General features: G+C 45.5%; 1 protein-coding gene across 1 annotated transcript in view; it reads right to left on the bottom strand.

The window, feature by feature from the left end:
• Positions 1–16,405, bottom strand: part of BMP6 (bone morphogenetic protein 6) — a 571,121-nt gene that overhangs the window by 222,467 nt on the left and 332,249 nt on the right. Inside the window, exon 4 of the mRNA XM_069217123.1 lies at positions 16,000–16,197. Coding sequence (XP_069073224.1) covers positions 16,000–16,197 — 198 coding nt within the window. The remainder of the gene's footprint in view (positions 1–15,999; positions 16,198–16,405) is intronic.

Below are 16,405 nucleotides of genomic sequence, written 5' to 3'. Positions count from 1 at the left end.
CATTCCCACCATTAGATGGAGGCACCTTACCCTGGTTGCTTGCTTGAGGGAATGGACAGTATCCAAGGGCTGAATCTTGTTGGAAGGCCACTTAGGGAACTTCTCCTGAGAAGAGGACCTTCTGATACCACTAAGGGACCAGAGCTCCTTAGCCTGTGTGCTGAGGTAGGGGCTTGTAGGGCTTTTGACCGGCTAATGATTGTGCATTAGTTGTGCACTATTTCCACCAGTAAGGTGGAGGGAGATGACTCCTCTTGCCTATGGGCACACAGGCCCCAAGTATTCTTTTCTTGCAGTACCAATTTGTTAGACAGCTGATACTTAGGACTATGGGGAACGCGTGCGTCATTAAAAGTTTGACAGAGTGACAGCCCCACTGTAGTCTGGCAGGGCTCCTCCTTCTCTGATAAAAGTATGGTTACCTCTAACTCATTGAAAGGTGTGGAAGAACCAGATGTTCACAAATGGAACCTCACTTAGCTCCTTGAGCCTTGGAAGCATGTAAAGAAAAAGATCAAGGCATCATAGACATTGCTCCCTCATCTGTGAAGAAGCCAATTTCGGCACAATAGATACGCAGTTTCCAAATATTTTAGAAGGTTAGACTCTCAGGCTCATACTTACTAAGAGTTTGTGTCTGGGTACTGCCAATTTTGTGGAGCAGCCCTGATGCAAAATCCATGTTCGGATTTACCAAGCCACACAAATCAAGATTTATGTGGCTTTCCATGGATTTTTATCCAAAAAGTAAAGCGAGGCTTTGCCATTCGCTGCTTTGCGTTACAGTTCCTCGGGGAGGCATTACATGTGTGGAGCGTTCCCGTGTATCCACCAATGTATTATGATGTAAACCCATATTTACTAAAGTTAGTAAACAATGATTGAGTCAAAATGGTGCGCCTACCCGAGGATCGTAAAAAAACGAATCTTTATTTCTCCTCTTAACTTCCTCTTTGCATTTGTGCCACAGAATGAGGCACACATACAAAGACGAATATGCCTCTAAAAACAGTTTTTGTGCAGGAAGGTATTGGTTCCTGCACATAAACTAAGACGACAATGCAAGCACCATTGTGATGGTGCTAGGCAGCCAGAGTTGCACCAGTGCTAAAAGAGAGCATAAGTGTGTCATATTTTAGTAGGTATGAGGCGTTTTTTGCTCTCTCCTTTTGAAGCAGCGTAGCAAGGCAACTTTCCCTGCTGCTTTGTGTAACGTCAAAGTTTAGTAAATCTGGTCCACAGTGTTGCAAGTAGATAAGGTTGTTGTGTGCAGAGGAATTACAGTGACAACAGAAACCACACCTTGAGTATCACATATATTTGGGAGAAATTTGATATTTATATTGTTTCTTAAGCTCAGAAAAGAAACAAATTGTTTCCTGGTTTTTGTTTTCTTTCATTACAGGTGTACTTCTTCACAGCATCAATTCCACTTTCCGTCGTTTGGATCCTAAGGGGCATTTTAAAAGCCCCTAGATCAACTGGAGCTTCATTTTTTGGGATGCTAGGGTGGCGCTGTGCACTGTGCCGTATTTACAGGGCAGCGTTAAGCCACTTCACCACCTTGTAAATATGGCCCCTTCACACACAGCACTTTATGTGGAAAGAGCGTGCAATGGGTGTTGCTGTGGGCGTTCCACAGCAACACCTATTGCATTTTGACACTGACCCAGATTTAGAAGAAATTGTAAATCTGTGGCAGCGCCAAAATCTATCGCTACCCCATGGGTGGCATTAGCATTGTGCAACGAGGAGAAATGATTTCATTTCTCTTAATTTTTTTCTCAATGTGTGCTGCGTTCTGCAGCACACACATAAAGAGCAAATCACCATTGAAGATTGTTTTCCTGGAGGAAGGTGTTGCTTCCTGCACAAAAACATTCTCTCCTGCAATGTAGCAATCCTTGCAACATGACGCAAGGGTGGCTGCGTTGGCAGGAGGCAGCTAATTTAGCACCAGTGCAGGGGTAAACAGAGGGATGTGCTGTATTTTTGTAAATACGGCGCATCCCTACTTTTCAGAACTGACACAGTGCTGCGCTGTGCCAGTTCTTTGTAAAAGTGCTTCTGAGTTACGTTAGCAATACAGAGTTGGTGCTGTTGAAAAGTGGCACAAGCGGAAGGCATACAGTTCCTGAGGAATCTAGTCCTGACAGCCTTACACCCAGGGGGTGACTCTTACGTGTCAACTGTGATGCCTTTTAAAACAAAAACGTCCACAAGTACTGGGCAACTTTCTTTAAGCTCCTCTTTAACAAGTGAGACTGCAAATTAGACAGGAGGAATCACTTTGTGTTTTCTGTCTTGTGCAAGGCTTTCTAGCGTTCAAGAGATAGAGTTTGCCCCTCCCTTCACTGGTGGACTTGTTTTCAGTGTTTTCCAATGTTTTCTTAAAATGTAAAAACAATCAGTGATGATTAGAACTTGCTCTTTTGTCTTCATACATAATCAAAGGGATGGTGTTCTCCCTGTGCTTTTAAAGAATTTTAATTTTATTTCATTCCTTCGCTCATTTATTTCTACTGTCATTTCCTCTTTTTTTGTGCTACTTTTAACTGCCATCCTTATAAACTTCCCTCAAACTCGTGACTTTCTGGTAACTTTTCATTATTTCCCCTACCTTTCTGCCTGTCTCATTTCCTAACACTCAAACTCCTCTTATCAGAAGGCCAGCCCCATCCCTTGTCAAGGATGTCCATGGATAGAGAAGCGTTTGTACCTCTTTAAGATTTGACCACAGCAGATAAAAATGTACTGTGGGCATTTACCTCATCTTCCTCCCCAGCTATTCTAATAACAAATGGCAAAGATTGACTGAATGAAGATTTTCTAATGTAGACCTACAATATATATCCAGGAGCGGCTTGCAGTGCTAAATAGAAGCTGGGTGGTGCGCACGTGGGTTGGGGGGTTAAATATAACTAAAAAAAAACGTACCTGTATCGTCGCAACTGTCACCACTGTGCTGCTCCTCTCCTGCAGACTGGCTGCAGGCACAGGCTCCCAGCCTGCCCTTCAGGCAATCCTGACACTGCTCAGAGCAGCATTAGAATTGGCTGGGAGCGCCCAACCAGGGCACTCCAAGGCAGACTGGGAACCTGTGCCTGCTATCTCCATCCTGGCAACACAGTGCCGGGCTGCAGAGAGCCTACTGCGCACATATGTTTAGCCGGCTCAAGACGGCTGGCAAAACATACATGCGCAGTCAATCACTCCCTCTCAGTGCTCGTCACAGTCTGTGTCCCCACCCCTTTTACCAAAAAACGATAATAAACGTAGCTTATTATAATTTTCTGGTAAACGTTTTGCAGCTGCTGCTGCTGCTAGCGGGGGGAGCTGCGCCTGTATATTTTGTGAGGTGCTCGATGTCACACTGCCCTGTTCTTTGCTATTTCTGCTCTGTCTGGTTATGGAGGAGAAACCCTCCAAGCAATTTTTATGCATTCTTTAATTTATGGGGCATTTGGTGACTAAAAACCGTGCTGCTATACTAAAAAGCAGCTGATAAAGTAAACAAACTTCATGATGGGGAAAAAGCTCAGAAAGGTCCAGGAACCTGCTTTGGCTGAAATTGCACTGACTGCAGCACATATTAGGAAACATAGAGCAGTAGAAAAATCTACATGTCTTTGAGCTTAACTATATAGTGCTCGTAAACTAACTTGTGTTTTTTCTAAGTTAATGTATACACTGTAAGCAGTGCAATTTCAGTGGAACCGGTATACAAATCCCTTCTGAGGCTGCACATCAACAATGAATGTACTTATAACAAGCACATACAGTAGATATATTTGGGTTCAAATTTGCAAATATATTGTTTACTGTGATGGTATTTACAAGAAAAAGTCTTTTTTCCAGGGGTTCAAAGGCAAATTGCATTATTCCCAGTTAAAGTATGATGTTATGTAATACCTCTTGTTCTTTAAAAAAACATTCTTCTGCCATGCGTGACATGTACCTGTGATCAAACCTCCCACCTGCAGCCAACCACCACAGCGCATGGCCTTTTATTGTGTGCAGCATGAGTTTGGTGGTGCATGCCCCTCTCCTCAGCTTTTTAGGGCCCCATGAAACCCGTCCCCTGAGACCATTTTATTTAATTATTGGGAAGAGTGCATGTACCTCCCGTTTTCCAAGTGCGTACAGCCACATCCTCCAGGGTGAAAATTCTTAATGTTAGAGGAGTACAGCATATACCCCTCCTCCCTGAGCCTCTATAGGCCCTGGAGACCTCAATCCCTGGGACCTTCTTTTTCAATAAAGGGGAGGGGGCAACAGCCACCCTACCTAAGCCCCTATGGGTCTTGGGGCCCCCATCCTCTGGGGCTAAAGACTTCAGCTTTACTGGAAGGTGGAGATGCAAGCCCAAATGTGGTCCCTGGGGTCGATTTAGGCTCTGGAAGGGTGGGCTGTGTGCCCCCCACTAATTAATATATTTTTGGGCCCTGGGGATGGGGTCTGTGGAGCTCTTAAGGTACCAGGCGGGGGTCTGTGCCCACTCCCCTTTTTCATTAATTTGGCCTTGGGGGATGGGGTTCCTGGGGCCCATTAATGGCTTAGAGGGACATACACCCTCCTCCCATAAATAATATAAACATTAAAGTGCAGACATTTAATTTTTTTAATTAGTTGTGACGCCATGGCAGATCGTGACTTTAAAAAAAAATGTCTTCAATGGGGGGGGGGGGGGGGTCCTTCTGAAACCCTCTCCCACAGGGCCTAGGGGTGTAGGGTATCCCTACTGTGCCCCCTTACATTATGTTTTTAACTAACCTCAGGACAGGGGCCCAGGAGTCCTGTAATGGCTGCCTGCAACATTCTTCCTCATGTTACAGGCAGCCAATCACAGCCTTGAATAAAATGAGCAGCTACTCTGCTGCTTTTCCTTAGATTCTTTAAAAACATGTTGGGTGTCCCCAATCCATTCTAGGGCACCAAAGACCTGTGCAAAAGTGTTTGTACTGCTGTACATGGTGATGACCAAACACCACCTAATTAGCTAATGACAAATGAAAAGACAGCAATATTGTGCTGAACACACTTTGGGGGTCATTATGATTTCGTCAGACGGAAAAGCCCGTTAGCCGAAGTCTCGATGGGTAGGTTGCCGCCAGTGTGGCCGCCTCCCCGCCGGCCCCATTGTGAGTTACTCGCTGGGTCAGCGGGCAGAAACCCAGTGGGAAACGGTCTACAGCATTGGCACCAGCTCGTAATTGAGCCGGTGGCAGTGCTGTAGTGCTTAGGGTGCACCAGCACCCGTCGCAAAGTTCACTGTCTTCAAAGCAGACAGTGAACTTTGCGACGGGGCTGTCCAGGGTGGGGGCCTGCACTGCCCATGCAAAGTGCATGAGCAGTACAGGGACACCCCGTCTCCACCAGCCTGTTCATGGCAGGGATACCACCATGAAACCGCTGGCGGAGATGGGGGGTCGTAATCCCCAGGGCAGCTGTAATGTGGTGGTCAGATTGCCGCATTGGTGGCGGTCGGACCACCACTGCGACCCTGGCGATCTGACCGCCAGGGTCGTAATGAGGGCTTTTGTGTGTTTTAATATAAGATGTACGTCAAGGCTATTTTCTACTCCACTCTGCACTTCTCCATTCTATGCCACTCCACTCTATGCCCCTCCACTAAAAGACATTGCACGACACATGACTCTGACATTCTACTCTACAACAAGCCACTCCACTATACACTCCTCTACTTTAAGACACTGAGGCCCGTATTTATACTTTTTGACGCAAAACTGCGCTAACGCAGTTTTGCGTCAAAAAAATTAGCGCCGTCTAACGCCATTCTGAAGCGCCATGCGGGCGCCGTATTTATTGAATGACGTTAGCCGGCGTTAGCCGGCGTTAGCCGCCGGCGCCGTCTGGTGTGCATTAAAAAAAACGACGTACACCAGGCAGCGCCGACGTAGGGGGAAAATGGAGTATGGGCGTCCAAAAATGGTGCAAGTCAGGCTGAGGCAAAAAAATCGCCTCAACCCGATTTGCGCCATTTGTTTTTCACTCCCAACCCCCATTGAAATGACTCCTGTCTTAGCAAAGACAGGAGTCATGCCCCCTTGCCCAATGGCCATGCCCAGGGGACTTATGTCCCCTGGGCATGGTCATTGGGTATAGTGGCATGTAGGGGGGCACAAATCAGGCCCCCCATGCCACAAAAAATATATTAAAAAAATACTTACCACAACTTACCTTTTCTTCCCTGGGATGGGTCCCTCCATCCTTGGGTGTCCTCCTGGGGTGGGCAAGGGTGGCAGGGGGTGTCCCTGGGGGCATGGGAGGGCACCTCTGGGCTCATTCTGAGCCCACAGGTCCCTTAACGCCTGCCCTGACCCAGGCGTTAAAAAGAGGCGCAAATGCGGGTTTTTTTGCCCCGCCCACTCCCGGGAGTCATTTTTGCCCGGCAGTATAAATCCGACGCATATGCATCGGAGTCATTTTTTAAGACTGGAACGCCTACCTTGCATCTCATTAACGCAAGGAAGGTGTTCACGCCAAAAAATGACGCTAACTCCATGAACTTTGGCGCTAGACGCGTCTAACGCCAAAGTATAAATATGGAGTTAGTTTTGCGTCGAATTTGCGTCGAAAAAAACGACGCAAATTCGGCGCAAACTGAGTATAAATATGCCCCTGAATGACTCAAAACTCCATGACACAACACTCCTCTCTACGACATGCCACTTCACTCCACTCTACTCTACGCCACTCAACTCTACTCTGACATGCCATTCTTCTCTACACCACACCATTTTATTCTACAATATGCCACTCTACTTTACACCACTCCACTTTAAGCCATTCTACGATATGCCACTCCATTGTATGTCACTCCACTGTAAGACAATGTACGACATGTCACTCTATCAGACAAGACTCCACTCCACTTTAGGACACACCACTCTACTCTACCCTTAGAGACCACATGCCACACTACTCCACTCTAGTCTATGACATACCATTTCACTCTACACACTCCACTCTACGCTGCTCAATTCTATGCCTATCCAGTGTCTGGCACTCCTCTCTACACCACTGCACTCTATGCCACTTCAGTCTACACTATTCCAGTCTATTTCACTCCACTCTATGCCACTCCACCCTATACTGTTCCAGTCTACTGCACTCCACTCTATGCATCTCCAATGTACACTATTCCACTGTACACTATTCCAATATATGCCACTCCACTCTATGCCATTCCACTCCATGTGACTCCACTCTACACTATTCCTCTCTGTGCCACACCACCCTATGTTATTCCACTCTATGCCACTCCACTCTATACCACTGCACTGTATGCTATTCCATTCTACAACACTCCACCCTATGCCACTCCACACCACTCCACTCTATGTCACTCCACTCCACACCACTCCACTCTATGCTATTCCACTTGGTGCCACTCCATTTTATGCCACTCAGCACTGTGCTATTCCACTCTACTCCACTCAATGGTATGCCACTCTGCTGTATGTAACTCCACTCTGTGCCATTCCATGTACAACACTCCACTCTACGCTACTCCACTCTACTCCAGTCCACTCAATGCCATTCCACTTTATGCTATTCCAGTCTACGTCACTCCACTTTATGCCACTCCACTCAAAGCCACTCCACCTTACGACATTCCATTCTGCACTATTCAACTCTTCGCCACTCCATTCTCAGCCACTCCACTGTCAGGCACTCCACTCTATGCCACTCCACTCTATGCAATTGTACTTTAAGCTATTCCATTCTATGGCACTCCACTCTATGCCACTCCACTGCACACAGTTCTACTCTATGCCACTCCATACTATAACACTCCACTGGATAGCACTCCACTCTATTCCACTCCACTCTATGCTATTCCACTGTTTACCACTCCTCTTTATGCTACTCCACTCTATGTGACTCTACTTCACTTTACTCCACTCTGTGCCACTCCATTCTACGTCACTCCACTCTATGGCATTCCACTCTGTGCCGCTTCACTCTCTGCACACTCCACTCAATGCTGTTTCACCCTATGCCACTCCTATCAATCCCACACCATTCTACGCCACTCTATGCTATTCTACTCTACACCACTCCACTCTTCTCTGTTTCACTTCACACCACTCCACACCACTATGCTGTATGCAGCTCCACTCTACGCCACTCCACTCTACAATATTCAACTCTATGCCACTCCATTCTACACCACTGCACTCTACATCAATCAAGTCTATGCCCCTCCTCTGTAACACACTGTATGACACACCAGTCAGTGACACAACTCTCCACTCTACTTACAACATGCCACTCTACTCTAGTCCACTCTATAGCACACCACCACTCTACGCCACTGAACTCTATTTATTCCACTCTATGACACGCCACTGTCCACTATTCCACTCTACCCGAGTATGCTCTATGACACTTTACTGTATGTCATTACACTCTACACCACTGCACTCTACAGCACTTGACTTTATGCCACTCCACTCTACACTACTCCTCTCTATGCCACCCCACTCTTCAGCAGTTTTCTCGATGCCTATTCCAATATACTCTACGCCCCTGCACTCTATACAACTTATCTCTATGCCACTCCACTCTACGCTCTTCCATTCTACACAGCTCCACTCTATGCTAAACCACTCTATGCCACTCCACTGTAAGCCACAACACTCTGTATGCCAATCCACTCTGTATGCCACTCTACTCTACATCATTCCACTCTGTGCACCACTCTACTCTACACCATTCTACTGTATGCCACTGCACTCTGTCACACGACTCTGTCCTCTGTTCTGCAACACTGCACTCTAAGTCTCTCAATTGCACTCAACACCATTGAACTCTACTTTTCATCACTGCACTGTGCACAGCTGTACTATACAACACTCCACTGTACGTCACACTACTGTACGCCATTTCACTGTACAACACTAAACTCTACACCACTCCACTCCACCCCACTCCACTCTGTGCAACTCTACTCTACCCCACTCCACTCTACACAACTTCACTCTACACCACTTCACCTTACATTGCTCTGCTGTAAGCCACCTTATTCTTCACCACTCTACTGTACCCCAATTAACTCCAGATGTGCATGGTGGAGGAATCAAAAAGATCATACTTGAAATGAGAATTTCTGAGTCGTGGTCTTAACAAAGTAAATATTTTATGTATGGTGTTAGAAATGGGGTTTTTGGTTGGCAGTCAGGTTACCCCCTGTCCAAGCAAGGACCCTCACTCTAGTCAGGGTAAGTCACACACAATCCAAATTATCCTGTGCCCACCCTTTGGTAGCTTGGCACTGAGTAGTCAGGCTTAACTTAGAAGGCAATGTGCAAAGTATTTGTGCAATAAATCATACAATAACACAATATAGCACCACAAAAATACACCACACAGTGTTTAGAAAAATATATAATATTTATCTGGGTATTTGCAGGTCAAAAACGATAAAAGATGCAATAAGAAATTGTAGAGATATCACTGAAAAGTGATATGAAGTGTCTTAAGTCTTTAAAAAGCAAACAAAGTCTCTTTCAAGCACAAAGTACCTGGTTTGGAGTGAAAAACATCTCTGCAAAGGGCCACAGAGGAGTAGATGCGTGGAAAAATGGTGTGTGCGTCGGTTTCGCCCCTTCACACACGGACTTGCGTCGTTATTTTTCACGCGGGGAAGACGTGCGTCAATTTCCAGCTCACGGACATGTCTCCTCTGTGGGTCGCAGGGTTTTCAGACGCCCCAGGGTCTGTGCGTGGAATCCTGGGCTTGTTGTCCGGCTGCGCGTCGTTCCGGTGGGCTGTGCGTGGAATTTTCTTCCTCACTGCAGGTGCTGCGTCGATTTCCTCTCTGGAAGTTGGGCGGCGTTGTCCAGGCGGGCCGTGAGTCGAAGTTCCGGTCGCACCTCAGGCGTTGCGTCGATCTTTTCCTTGCGGGGTCGAGCGGCGTCTTACCGGATCGGCGTGCAGTGAATTTTTCACCGCGGAGCAAGCTGTGCGTCAAATTTTTCGCGCACAAGGAGTCCAGTTGAAAGATGGAAGTCTTTTTTGTCCTGAGACTTCAGGGAACAGGAGGCAAGCTCTATCCAAGCCCTTAGAGAGCACTTCTGCAGCAAGGCAAGAGTTCAGCAAGGCAGCAGGCCAACAGCAAGGGAGCAGTCCTTTGTAGAAAGCAGTCAGGTGAGTCCTTTGGGCAGCCAGGCAGTTCTTCTTGGCAGGATGCAGGTTCTGGTTCAGGTTTCTTCTCCAGCAAGTGTCTGAGGTGGTAGGGCAGAGGCCCTGTTTTATACCCAAATGTGCCTTTGAAGTGGGGGGGACTTCAAAGAGTGGCTTAGAAGTGCACCAGGTCCCCTTTCAGTTCAATCCTGTCAGCCAGGGTCCCAGTAGGGGGTGTGGCAGTCCTTTGTGTGAGGGCAGGCCCTCCACCCTCCCAGCCCAGGAAGACCCATTCAAAATGCTGATGTATGCAAGTGAGGCTGCGTACCATGTGTTTGGGGTGTGTCTAAGTGAATGCACAAGGAGTTGTCAACTAAGCCCAGCCAGACGTGGATTGTAAGGCACAGAAAGATTTAAGTGCAAAGAATAGCAATATTAAATCCAACTTCACCAGTCAGCAGGATTTTATATTACCATTCTGGCCATACTAAATATGACCTTCCTACTCCTTTCAGATCAGCAGCTACCACTTCAATAATGTATGAGGGCAGCCCCAATGTTAGCCTATGAAGGGAGCAGGCCTCACAGTAGTGTAAAAACGAATTTAGGCGTTTTACACTACCAGGACATGTTAACTACACAGGTACATGTCCTCACTTTCACCCACACAGCACCCTGCCCTAGGGGTTACCCAGGGCACCCATTAGAGGTGACTTATATGTAGAGAAAGGGGAGGTTTAGGCTTGGCAGGTACTTTTAAATGCCAAGTCGAAGTGACAGTGAAACTGCACACACAAGCCTTGCAATGGCATGCCTGAGACAAGGTAAAGAGTCTACTTAAGTGGGTGGCACAACCAGTGCTGCAGGCCCACTAGTAGCATTTAATCTACAAGCCCTGGCACATATAGTGCACCTTACTAGGGACTTAGAAGTACATTAAATAGCCCAATTGGGTATGATCCAAAGTTAACATGTTTAAAGGGAGAGAGATGCACTTTAGCACTGGTTAGCAGTGGTAAAGTGTGCAGAGTCTAAAAGCCAGCAACAACAGTGTCCAAAAAGTGGAGGGAGGCAGGCAAAAAGTTAGGGGTGACCACCCTAAGGCATGTCAGGTCTAACATATGGCAACTGTTTCTTTAGGAAAATCCTGATGGATAAACATTTGTAAAGGAATTTCTCTAGCTACTTTCATGATCATTACTAGGTGATGGCGGTGAAGAACCTTGAGTATAAATTGTCGTGGTTTGGCCAGATTTATGATGTGATGGAATGTGGTGTGCTTTATCAATCTCAAACTTCTCTTGGAATTTTAACTTTAGAAGGTTAGGCAGTAGAGATTCTAGGTATCGCCAACAATCGTTACCCTCTATGTCTTCATGCAAAATACATATTCTGCAGGTTGCGTTATCAGTTTCGATTTTCCAAGTCCGACTGAAGCTTTTTCATAGGAAGAATTTTCACTTTGAGTGGAATCAATTGGTCAATCATAGTTTTATTGTCATAAATTTTAATTTCATTGTCAGAAAGTTTCATGGATAGACCAGCCACATTCCTGCAACTATTTTTGACCTCTGCGACAATATTATGAGTGTTAGATTGGACTGCTTATAAATCTTCTACTATAGTGACAAGGGAAGGTTCAGAAGAGTCAACTAGTTTAGATTTGATAGGCGGTGGGGAAACTACCTGTTTACGCTTATTTGCATTGAAGGAAACAGATTTAACTTCCATAATGATGAAAAGGAAAAGAAAATATATAGAAAATAAAAAAAAGTGTTAACGTTTGTAAAATAAGCCAAATCAATGAATTTTCAATGGAATTTCACTGGTGCAGTAGCTATAACCAGCAGTACCAGGATCTAGACCAAAGTCACACCTTCTCTTGCAGAAGCTCCAAGACAGGAACTCTGGATTCAGCAAGCAAGGAGCCTCGGTATAATCTCCAGTCTCACTTCACTTGACCTTCCAGCTCAATAAAAAGTCAGGAAATTCCTCTGACTATGGAGGTAAGGAATAAGAATTTTAAATAAAAGAATTAGCCCATGAACCGGATAAAAAAAACTCATGGTGCAGATAGAGGCACGGTGGATCATCAGGGAGGCAGCCATCTTGTATCATGTGCTCGCATCTCTCCCTCTTAACTAAGGTTTACCCTTGATGTTTCCATATATATAATAATTATATGAATATATACATATATACGTATACATATATGTTTATTCGCCACTGGGTAGTTATAGTTAGGATTGTGTTTCCATAGGAAATGCATTTTTTGGCTTTCTTATATCTTTGGTGCAATTTGACAAATCTTTCAGTTCCTTTGTGGAAAGTTTTGGGGGGATCTGTCAAGCAAGGGATGAGAAAAAAGGGGGGTCCCAAAATCATTTTTCCCCATTCAGTTTGGAACACAGATACTGCCCAAACCTTTAAACTGATTTACACCAAATTAGGCAGAAATCGAGATCCTGGTACTGAAAGATTGCTTTTTGTGATCTGGTGCAAATCCGTTCAGCAGTTTTTTTTAATCAATTAATGCTCAAAGGCTTTGTATATTTCACACCACTGTGGATCCACAGAGCTGACATATCTCCTGTTGAGTTATGATAGGCTGCAACCACATCAACAGGGGTGTGGCGAGAGCCATTATAGGACTCGGACCCAGCCCAGAGTCTTAAAAAACAAAAGCAATGGAAAAGACAAAGGGGGCAGGGTAGTGCTATCCTGACCCCCATAGGTCTGCTGTTGGGGTCTGGGGCCAAAAAGCGATTTCTTAAAGTTGTGCCACAAATTCATGGAGTATTCCCAAATCCATTGCAAATAATAAAAAAAAAAGTATGGGCTCCAGAGTGGACCAGGGCTCAATGGGGGCAGTGCAGAATGTTTATTTTAGGGGAGCAAGACACCTTATCCCTCTCTCCTTAGTGAGCCCCTGGGGAGTCCATCCACTGGCGCTGAAGTAAACTAACAAGGGAAGGGGGGCCACGCAGCCTTAAAATAAAAAGCCCCGGGAGCCCATCCCCCATAGGCAGCTCAAGTACTCTGTCCCAGGAGTCCACACCCGGGAAGAGCCCATCTGCGGGACAGAGTAGTTGCCCTGTTTGAACTCATGTGGGAAGGGAATCATATGTTTGCTCCCACCTGGTTAGAGGATTTTTAAATCTCCTGCAAGGCGGGGGCAAACATGCCTTCTCTGCTTCAACAATGCAACAGGGAATGGCAGTCTGCTCCCAGCAGGCGGGATCTTTAAACATGCTCCCGCCGGGTGGGAGCAGACTTCTGTTTCCTTGCCCACACTCCTACGGGCAAGGAAACAGGCAATGCTCTAGTCTGGAGTGAGCATGCAAAAAAACAGCTGCTGCCTCCGGGTGGGAGCAATGCCGACTCCTGCACCATGCATGGAGCCTGCTGGGGCTGAGGGCTCCCTGAGGCTTTCTCCATGGCCCCAAAGTGGTGCTTTGTGGGTGGCATGGGGTTGGCTGCCTCCAGGTAGGTTGGTCAATACCTTCACCATGCACTGCTAATTACCCCACATATTGTATCATTCAAGACATCTTCTATGACATCATTGATAATATCACTGCAACATTTGCAATGAAATTATTTATGAGAAAACTGAAAATATTCTGGGGCACGAGTTATAGTTACCGAAGGGCATGAGTTACAATTACCAGAGCCAACTATAACTGGTGAATTTCATCGTTTTTGTATGTTTAAAAAGTTACGTTGTCATTAAACTCTCACCTAACTATAACATTGCATATATATATATATATATATATATATATATATATATATATATATATATATATATATCAGCTATGGATCTTGAAGATTTTCCTCATTCCTGAAGCAAGAAGAAAAATTCTAGCATTCTGGTGTCAGACAGCATATTGCACTATTCTTGACTATACAGTTGGAGAAAACAACTTTACAACTAACCCTTGTGTCATGGGGAAATTGGCCAGCTTATTTTCAGTTCATGACCGCTATCAAACAAACAAGTGCCATTTTTTGTGCATGACCTAGGCCCAAATTACTGATAGGGCACATTGCCCTGCTCTGTGCCACAGCACACCTTTCACTAGATGGACCAAGTACAGACCCAGTTAGTGCACCCTATAATAATGGAGGCAAACACGCACCTGCACTGGGGGCAGGACCCTCCATGAAAGGTAGACTGGTTGTTTGAGGCTGCTAGTCTGCCTTTCAGTGTGCAGGCAGTGACTTAGCCTAACCTAATCTGCTTTTGAAAAGAGGACAGGGATTCTCCTGCAGGTGGGTGAAGTGAGTGGGCCCACAGAACACCCATTCTCATATTTCAATGCCTGTCCTCGGGTGGTGTGCTGACTGTATCAAACCAACTTTGCCCACAGTCAGTGCATCCCATAACAGATCATTTCCCTTTGTGCCTGCATCTGTAGTACAGCATGGGTGCAAATGCTATGAGATCATGCCACCACTACAGTTGCACAAGAGTGATCTGTATTACAGAAGGGGCTGTGCAAGCGTCTGCCTCCTTCTGTAATACCAAAGTGTTTGTGGGGCATATTTGTAGAAATTCATTCCAGTTGCACCCCTGTAGCATTAAGTGTAATACGACCTCTGGTGTTTCTGGATACCACAGGAGAAGACAAGTGACAGCATTATGCACCTGTAGAAGACTCACGTCCACTTTGCCATAAGCCCTTTGCCTCACTCTGTAAAAGAGGTGTTAGAGACATTTGTTTCATGATTCCTGAAAGACTTGCATGAAAAAAATTGGCAAAGTGGAGGTGATTCCATTTTACATTTTTTGAGACCGTAGCAATCATAGAATTGCAGTTTCAATTCCACTAAACGCTTGTGAAAGACTGGATGGAGAAAGCCTAAAAGTAATAGTAGCAAATGTCAATACAAAGGGGCTTATTTACAATATTTTAGTGCAGGGCAGTGCTGTAAGGCATTGTGTTGTGATGCCCTGTGTCAAAAGAAAAGGGGAGGAATGCACTGTATCTATGAGATACGGTGCATTCCTGCCCTCATCCACTGCACTGGCACACAATTGACTACCATGCGCCAATGCAGGAACCCTTGCACCACGGTGCAAGGGTGTCTGCATTGTACGAATAATTATTTTTGTGCAGGCATGAACACCTTCCTGCACAAAAACAACCAATTGAGGCATTTTCCTCTTCCTATGTGCTGAGGAATGCAGCACAGATAGGAAGAGGAACAAACAAGGAAAAATACAGTTATTTCTCCTTATACGCCTCCCCTGGGGAGCTTTAGGCTTTAGACACATTCCCAGGTTTACAAATCCTTGTAAATCTGTGAATCCATCAAAATCCTTGGGAGCTGTGTGGTAAAACCCACTACGACGCCCATACAATGCCTCTTTGATGCAAAGTAAGGCAATGCAGTGACTTGTGCGGTGTTACCTTACTCCACATCTACAAGGTCATTAAAACCATGCAAAGTGGCTTTGCGTGGCCTAGTAGATATGGGCCTACAGCCTGCGCAGCCGGTACATCATAAAAACGATGCACCAGTGACGCAAGCCGCTTGTAAATATGCACCAAAGTAAGTTGAAATGAAATAACTTACAGATAAATGATAAACAAGTGCCTGCAAAATATCCTAGCAGATAACCAGAGCATAGTTACTCTATCCTCTGACACCTTAAGTGTGTCTAAACTGCAAGGTTTTTGTCAAAAGTATTATTTGTAAATTAGATAATTTTTCAAAACAGATAAGCAAACATCAGTGCCTACAAGACCCTTGATCAATTTCAGCCAAAGCTAGTTAGTGAATAAGTTGATACAGAGCACAGTCACAAATCTGCATGTTGGATAAAGACTGTAAAATTACCTGCTATGCTGGAGATCCTTGTAACATCTTGTGACTGTGTAGAACGGTTGCGATTCTGCTGCTTGCGCTTATTTGCTGCTGATCGTGTTGTCCTCAGGTGAATCTCGCTCACTTTAAAGAAGGCAACCATGAATGGCTGTTTGTCATGTGGTCCATCTCTTCCTATCAAGCCAGCCTCTTTAGAATAGGCGTTGAGACCTTGAAAGATGAGCAGAGCAGAAGAAAATGTATCACATAGGTAGTTAAAAAATTTGATATGTAGGCCCAGATTTACCAAGGTCTTGAATTGCCTTTGCATCATGCAAGGTGACACAAGACAACGCAAGCCCTTATATGGGATTTACTAAGCCAAACAAAGCCACCTTGCGAAGCTCTGCATGGCTTAGTAAATCCACAGTAATGCAAA

The sequence above is a fragment of the Pleurodeles waltl genome, chromosome 2_1 (genome assembly GCF_031143425.1).
Source record: "Pleurodeles waltl isolate 20211129_DDA chromosome 2_1, aPleWal1.hap1.20221129, whole genome shotgun sequence".
Classification (NCBI taxonomy): domain Eukaryota; kingdom Metazoa; phylum Chordata; class Amphibia; order Caudata; family Salamandridae; genus Pleurodeles; species Pleurodeles waltl.
Note: the sequence above shows the minus strand (reverse complement) of the source record. Positions and strands in the feature narration are given on the sequence as shown.